This window comes from Tachysurus fulvidraco, chromosome 2 (assembly GCF_022655615.1).
Source record: "Tachysurus fulvidraco isolate hzauxx_2018 chromosome 2, HZAU_PFXX_2.0, whole genome shotgun sequence".
Classification (NCBI taxonomy): Eukaryota; Metazoa; Chordata; class Actinopteri; order Siluriformes; family Bagridae; genus Tachysurus; species Tachysurus fulvidraco.
The window spans coordinates 9,210,949-9,219,646 of NC_062519.1; the positions used below are offsets into that span (position 1 = coordinate 9,210,949).

The following is an 8,698-nucleotide window of genomic DNA, read 5'->3' on the forward strand; positions in this document are numbered from 1 at the left end:
ACAAACAAAAAGAAGCCACATGTGTAATGAACCGGAGCTTATTATTGATTACATCATCCATGGAAAAAAATAAATGCCGTCTCCCGGGCTCTTTAATGAGGCCAGTCAAGCGATTTGATCCTCACTTCCTGCATTTTGCGTCTGAGAGAAATAACAAGCTGTTAAGTGGATCCAAGTGTAATCACCTAAGCAAAAGTTCCATTACCGCCAGAAGACAAAAACATGATTAAAAAGACATCCTTTTATACAGCTGATTGGAAAAGATTTCCCAAAGTATACCTGAACATTAAAAATTACGCCCACCAAAGTACTAAAAACGGCCACTGACCCACAAATGTTAATTCTGGAAGTGTGTGATGAATGAGAGCTAATTTACAGCTAGTGCAGGAAAATGTGGAGGCTGTTTCAATCTGCATATTCATAAATAAAAAACAACGTTAGAAAAACATAACTGAAGGATAGAAATTTTCTATTTATCTCTAATGAGCAAGCTAGAGATGACTCCCTGATGCGATATGAGGAAAAACACTGGGTAGTGTGATTATAAATAATAATGTACTGTACTGTTGTGTCTTATAAGGTCAAAAAGGTGCAGTTGTGTAACCAGGAAATTCATTTTAGTTTTAACATGAAGTCAGTTCTGTCAAGTTTCAGTTACTGATCCTGGATTTTTTTGAAGGAGAATCAAATTGTGGAGATGTGCTTGTGCCAGTGTCAGTAGGTTTAAAACAAGGCTATTTTTTTTATTATGCACAGAGTCAGTTTTGTAGACTAAACTGGAAATTCAGAGACCTTCATTAAGTCTTGCTTGTTGCATATATAGTGTGTATTGTACTATAACTGAATGACTGCTAGTTTTTGTGTTTAGCTAGCCTTGTAGTAGCGTTATGCCAACCATTTCCATTTTGTAATAGTTAGACTTACTGGATATTTTGTACTTTGAAGAAAACCAGACAGTAGCTGGGTTTTTAACCAGAGCAGCGTATTGGGGCTGGACATTTATTTTGTGGGATAATTGTGTTGTCGTTTCTATATAATTTGTTGGGAAATTTCTATTTCTGTGAACTAATTTTTAACTAACTAACTAACTAACTAACTAACTAACTAACTAACTAAGTAACTAACCACCAATAACTAACTACCTAACTAACAACCAAGCAACATTAAGGAACTACACACCACTAATTAACTTCCTAAACATTCAACCAACCATCCAACAAATCAAGCAACATTAACTAACTATCACTAACCAACTACCCCAACTAACCTTAGCAACTAATTAAATAAACACCAGTGTTTTTACTGGGTGCAGATTAAATCACTCACTCACTCACTCACTCACTCACACACTCACACACTCACTCACACACTCACTCACACACTCACTCACACACTCACTCACACACTCACTCACACACTCACTCACACACTCACTCACACACTCACTCACACACTCACTCACTCACTCACACACTCACTCACACACTCACTCACACACTCACTCACACACTCACTCACACTCACTCACACACACACACACACTCAAGTTTGCACTCACTCTCAAACACAATCTCACACACACACAGAAACACACACACGCTCTCTCTCTCTTACCTCCCACTCACTGGCATATCTCATCACGATATTCCTGCATTGATTGTTGTACTCTGCTATGCCCATCTTAGCAACATCCTCAGGACCTTTAATTCCCAGTGTTTTATCAATCTCGTATTCCTAAAAGAAAAAGAGGTCAAATTATAAATTTGAAAAGGCTTCAAATGAGAAAACAAGTATCCAGACATAACTGAACAGTCGTTAATTAATGATGCTAAAATGACAAACCGAATGACTCAGTGGGGAGTGAACAACACAACATCAATCAGCAGGCTGCAGTAAAGCTAATTACAAACGAGTTAACTAAGGAATAAAACACGACGAGGCGTGTGGCTACAATAATCAAAAAATAATCAGCGGCATCGTGGTGAGAAGCGGAGGATCACTTCTCCCCCTGACGTGATTTGTTGTATTAGCACGTTGGGAAATTTTCAGATTTCTCTTACACCTCGGTTGGTAAATGCTGGCCGCGTTTCCCTTTAGGTATCAAAAACACACATCCACGTTCCAGTTCTTACCACAGGCAAGCCGTGGCAATCCCAGCCAAACCTCCTGTCCACATGGAAACCCCTCTGGTGCGCGAACCTGGTGACGATATCCTTTATAGTGCCGGCTAGAATGTGGCCGTAATGTGGGAGACCAGTCGCAAAGGGCGGCCCATCGTAGAACGTGTACCTGTGGGCAGAAACACACACCACAACTTCCATCAGTCACAATCCAACAAAATCCAGGCAGCAATATCAGCAACACATGTGATAGGATTTCCTCTCACTTGGGCCTGTTTTTGGATTGTTTCAGGCACTGCTGAAAGCAGTCCTTCTCAGTCCAGTACTGGAGAATGCGTTCCTCCTCTGAGGGAAAGTGGATTGACTCGGGTACAGGTTGAACCATGATGCCTACAAACAAACACAGCAACAAAGAGCATATGTGAAAAGGCACAAATACTTCAGCTACTTGCATTTTTACTTGAACACGATTTCACATATACACTTTATTCATAACAGTCATTCTGTATTCATATCACTGTATTTTGTTGCTGCATTTTTTTATATTCCGTTTATCTTCCGTACGTCGATCCGCCAATGTCATTGTACTGTGTTATTTGTAACTTTTTTAATCGCCACAAGCCCCTTTTTTAATACTAATCTATTTGATTCCTTTATAATATAAACATTGATTCTTAAAACAAAACAAAAAAACGCATGTTGTACTGTGTATGAGGCAAAAAGAATTCTGATTATAAATGTTAAATCTGATAAGAAGCAAAACAATTTACCTTCTCATACAAACAGCTGGAACCAAATTCCTTATGTGTATCAACACACTTAGCCAATAAACCTAATTCTGATTCTAAATTATTCAGCTTTTCTCAACAAAAATCCATCAGGATTTTGTCCATTGGCTTTTGGGTTATTGCAGAAAATTTGTTTATGACAGATTTATAAAGTTAGCTAAAGTTAGTTATAACTTTTAGGACACATGAGGCCTAAAATAAAACGCAAAATGCAAACCTTTAGGCTAGAAACAAACTACAGCTTTTAATAGGCTTTCATTTCATTTTTCTTTTATTCCTCCTATGCTGCAGGAAATTTACCTCGATTTAAAGACGTCCTAATTGTTTTATTAGCTTTATTACTTTATACATAATAGCTTACGTCAAACCGAAAATTCTCTACTACTTTTGTTGCACTACAATTCTTTTCACATGCTATTCATCTGTCTCCATACAAACTAAACCAAACACGATATGAAAGACATGTTGCATGGTTAAAACCACCACAAAAATACAGCTATGAATAATGATACTATGCATGTGTAATATGTGTAATACAATACTATGAGCTGAGCTAGCCCTTGCAGTTCTCTCCACTTCGATTCCGTTTTTATTTATAAAACCCCTGTAACAAGAGACGTCCTCAAAAAGAAGCTGGACAAATATCCAGTTGTGGATTTATGTCCCTGATGAGCAAGTCAGAGCAGACAGAGACAAGAGAAAAAAAATCAATGAGACGTCATGAAGAAGAAACCTTAAGAGGAACCAGGCTCAGATATTGTCTCTGATGATTACTTAATCTACTCTACAGTGTGCACTGATAATATTCCATTTTATTTCTATAATGCTTTCAAATATGGATACTGTCCCTTAGCATCTTTGCAGATATATTTAAATTTAGATCATACATTATTTCTATGCATTTAATTACCATACCTTTTTCAAATGCAAGATTAGCTCATAAAGGGCTAGCTGTGTCGTGCAGTCACAACTTAATGATCAGCTTAATAAACCTGATTCTGATGATCATGGTCTCCAGGAGAAACCCCCCTCCCCCCCTTCATCATGGACAGCACTGTGGCTGCAGTGTTCATGTTCCTGGGCTCTAACATCTCCCAGGATCTGAAGTGGGACACTCACATCAACACCACTGTTTAAAAAAAAAAAAGTCAGAACATAGGATGTACTTCCTTAACCAGCTGAAGTTTAACCTGCCGCAGGAGTACCAATAGAAAATATATAATAATATATTAAAAAATATATATAAAAAAATTTGAGTGTATATATATATATAACATTTATACATAATATATCTGAAACATTTGAATATATTAATCTTTCTATTATTCTTTATAATAACCTTTTGTTCTGTGTTTTTGTTCTGTAAAGCTGTTTGAGACAATGTCAATTGTAAAAAGCTCCATAGAAATAAACTTGAATGGAACCAGGCACAAGAACAGAACAGAATGAGATGCAGAAGATGATCATGTAATTCTATTCCTTTCATCTATAGCACAACTGTACATACAATTTACTTATTGTTTCTATTTATTTTTTGTCTATTTTTTTGTCTATTTATATTTTCTTTTTTTTATTCCTTTCATATTTTTATTTTTTACTATGGACACTAAAACAAACCCCTGCATGTTTTACTTGGCACTAAAGCTCCTTCTGTTTCATCACCTGAAAAAACCCCATTGACACGACACCATTAAAGTAAACGAGATTAAACACCACACGCGGTCCTTAACGACTATTATTCGCTTACAAAACATTGTATTGTTTACTTTTTTAACCGCGCGTGACGTTTGTAACGTCTGTCGCTGTCTAACTCGGCGTTAGCTTTTAGCTTTAGCTTTGCTATTAGACTCTAAGTGAAAGTTCAGCTGTGTGGCTAAAGTTCGCTTTTAGCACGTTAACATTTCACCGTTTCTTCCTGCGTTTACATGCAGACACGAACGCGTTTTGTGCTCGTTATCGCTGCACAGACAACAGTTTGCTTAGTAAATGTTACTTACACGCGTCTCAAGCCGGCACGCCGAAAAAAGAAGGAACCCCAACCCGGAAATGATGCAAGCGGAGAGAAAGTGGAAACGGAAATACAAAATCATAACAATGTCTGGGCTTCAGCAGTGAGGAGAGCAGAAGTGTTTGTAGTCCTGATAGACCGATGTATTATAATCTGTTAAAATTCTGTTATTATAAGATTCTCCTTTATGCCTGATGTTCAGTTCTATATAGACATTGCTATAAAGTAGTTTTACTGAACTCTGAAATGTTTTGCAAACCTTTTTTTTTTTTTTTTTTAGAGTATTAACATGTGAGATCTGGCATTCGGTATTTATGAATCTTGTCAGAGATTAGTGAGATAAGTTTGGTTAAAATTATGGAAACTATGTTCCACTTGAAAATAAAATACACTATATGAGCAAAAATATGTGCACCCCTGACCCTCACAGCCATATGTGTTTTTTCCCCCAAACTGTTGCCACAAAATTAAAAGCTCAAAAAAATATAGAAATAACCAGAAAATATAAAATGTCTTTGCATGCTGTAGCATGACAGTTTCCCTTCACGGGAGTAATCAGACCGAGCATAACAACATGACTGTGCCCCTGTGCACAAAGCAATCTCAATGAACTCATGGTTTATTAAGTTGAAATGTGGAAAACTTGAGTGTCCTGCACAGAGCACTGATCTCAACCCCACCAAACATCTTTGGGATAAATTGGAATGCAGACCCGATCTTAGCCCTCGTCACCTGACATCATTGCCTGACCTTACTAATGCTTTTGTAGCTAAAGGAAGACTAATCCCAATAATCACACTCCAAAATCTAGAGGAAAGAGTGGAGGTTATTATATTAGAATAAGGGTAGACGAAATCTGGAACGATATGTTCAACAAGCAATTCTGGGTGTTGTGGTCAGGTGTCCACATTTTTGGACCATGTAGTGTGTAAGAAAGATTCCTCCACGCACTTGTCCGCATCTCTTTACCTCTGAAAAACAATAGGAGCTCCGGAGCACTGAGAGAACAAACCACATGAGTGAAATCAAATCTGGTATATTCCAAATAGCTGCTCAAAGAACTGAGCTACAGAACAGAATATATACGCAATGAAATACAGTAAGCTATGGTGTATGAGATAAGGCGGAGGCCAAGTTTTTCAACATAGATAGGGGTATGCTAGAATGCTGCTTCCTCACAACTCTCATCCAAGCATTGAAGGTCAGAAAGCCTGTACATGAGCAAAAGAGAAACTGAGTGTCCTGCGAGTAATCCCACAAGCAGGGCAACCTATCTTGTCTTTTCATCCAGTCAAGAGCACTAAAGGAACAGGATAGATTCAAATCATGAACATTAAATCAGAAGAGGTGAAGATGACATATAACATATAACACAGAAATACAATTTTACATGACAGAGAATCCTCGTTTTCTATTCCCTTAAGATTATGGTTACGTTATCAGCAAGCCCTACCATCCTGCTTATGTTTGCAGAAACACAGGGTACAAAAACAAGAACACACTTAACACAGGTCAGCACGACCAGAGTGGGGGGGGGGGGGGACACATTCATTTCAACATAGAAAGAGAAATGTGGAAAGAAAATGAAATAAGCACAAAAATTAATTACCATAAAGAAAATTCATTTTAACATAGTGTATTTGAGCTTATGTGCACATAGTCAAAATGTGCGGTTACAGTGACAGCTGGCAGGGCATGATGAAATTAGCCCAATATCCGACCCTCTCAAATCATGTATGAAATTCCTGAAATGCTTTTATTACTATTCCTAAGTAGTATCTACTATCTACTATTGTCACATACAGTTTATATTGTGGTTCTGTATAGCATTGACTGTAAATGAGACGTATAGTGTCCTTATTTATGTCTGTACTTTTGAGGGTCCCCAACAGCCGGTACCAAATTCCTTGTGTGTGCAAAACCTACTTGCTGAATAAACCTGATTCTGATTCTGATTTTGAAGTAGTAATTAATGCTCAAGACAGAGATGAGGTATAATAAAAGAAGTATTGTAAGCTAATCAGGCAAATCCTAATTAGTAAAACTAATCAGTAAATTTACCTAATAGCTGCAGCTGAAAACGTCTCAGATGTCTCCATCCACCAGCAAGGCTCTGGTGCTTGTCTGATAGTAAATTTTGACTAGCTGTCAGACCACTAGGACACAACCCCATGTATGAGTGGCTAAATCAAGAGTGGCCAAGCCGGCTAATGCCCACAGTCCATCACACTGTTAACACTCATGTCTTTCTGATTGCTTGCCTGAGATCGCAGACTTGCCATAGATTCCTTCCAGTATGGTAAAGATGTTCACAACGCATACACAACCGTAAGATTATGTTAATGGTATGTCATGGAAATTATAGTGTGCATTAGTGACTACTGTAGTCTTGTAGCTGTATTAGCTGTTTTGATTGACTTAGATGGTGTAATTACACTATAATAAATCATTTATTATTGAGTGGGGACTGATAGGTTTGCCCATGAATTAATTCAAAGCCTTATAAAATGTTACATCATTATGTCAGTGTGTAATTAAGTGGTTAAATAAAGAGTTAACAATCTGACGTTGTCTGTTACTACAACACTCGTGTAAAGACCACCAACAGGAGAGCAGACTCAATAATTACAACTGTGAAAAATAATTTAAAAATTCTAGTACACTGAAAGTTCATTTATGAGGGTTACTGTCAGTTTGGAGTTGTGCATATTCTCCCCTCAACTGTCTGGGTTCTCAAGTTTCCTACCACCTCCGAAAAACATTCCAGTAGTTGTATTTGATAAATGTGTTTGATGAATTTGTAAATGTGTTTGTGCATTGTGCCCTGTAATAGACTGGAATTCCATGCTCACACACCCTCTGTGTTCTTGGGGTAGCTGATCCACACTAACTCTGAACAGGAGAAAACGGTTATTTATAGTAAGTGAGTGAGTGATGCTTCTAACTCATTTTGAAGACTGTGCATGTTTTTTTGAGCTGGCTTTCAAGCACAGATCATGCATATTAATAATGTAAACTTAACTTTTGATGATTTTATGTAGCCTGTCTATTCATGGAGCACTTGTGTTGTAGATGCAGTCATTTGCAGTCTGTATAAATATAGGTTTTATAGAAATAAATTAGTGACGATATAAACAAATGTTGCATGCCATTTTTCAAAGTGAGAATTGTTTATGTGCATATGAAATTTGAGCTTACATTTGTGACACTCTTGAACAGATCATTTTTGGACTGTTTTACAGCCTGCTGGACATGGCCAAGTATTTGGGACATTACAAATAAGCTCTAACCCTAACCCTAAAGCCCACACATACAGTGAGTCACAGCAAAAAAAAAAATGACTGGAGCCCATCTATATTCAAAGAGATCTGGAAACTTTTGGCAACAATTGGCGACTAGATACGGAGGTGTTGAGTGACACGATAAAAGTTGAGAAAGGTTCGACGTTATCCAAAAATTTAGCAAACTGGTGCAGTGACTACCAATGAGTACGACTACCAATGACAGTAAAGTGCATGTGGTCCATCTACTGATTATGTGACAAGCAGCAAAACATGAATTTTCTGATCAAAACTGTAGTGCAGAAAAGTCGCATGAAAGATTCATTATATCGGTTCTCTCCCTCCAGATTTTTTGTCAAAATTGGGATACTAGTTGCATAACCCCAGTGCTAGATGTTACTATGGCAACCAGGGGTAAACATTGCATCTTTAAACATGCTACTTAACCCTAACTCTCAACAAAAAGATTTTAATCACAGCACCACAGTTAGAAAATATTCA

At 37.5% G+C, this 8,698-nt stretch overlaps 1 protein-coding gene across 1 annotated transcript in view; it reads right to left on the bottom strand.

Annotated features, from left to right (window-relative positions):
* Positions 1-5,060, bottom strand: part of iars1 (isoleucyl-tRNA synthetase 1) — a 67,585-nt gene extending 62,525 nt beyond the window's left edge. Inside the window, exons 1-4 of the mRNA XM_027165409.2 lie at positions 4,906-5,060; positions 2,387-2,510; positions 2,133-2,289; positions 1,615-1,734 (exon numbers count right to left, since the gene is read on the bottom strand). Coding sequence (XP_027021210.2) covers positions 1,615-1,734; positions 2,133-2,289; positions 2,387-2,505 — 396 coding nt within the window. The 5' untranslated portion in view covers positions 2,506-2,510; positions 4,906-5,060. The remainder of the gene's footprint in view (positions 1-1,614; positions 1,735-2,132; positions 2,290-2,386; positions 2,511-4,905) is intronic.
* Positions 5,061-8,698: the final 3,638 nt, after the last annotated feature.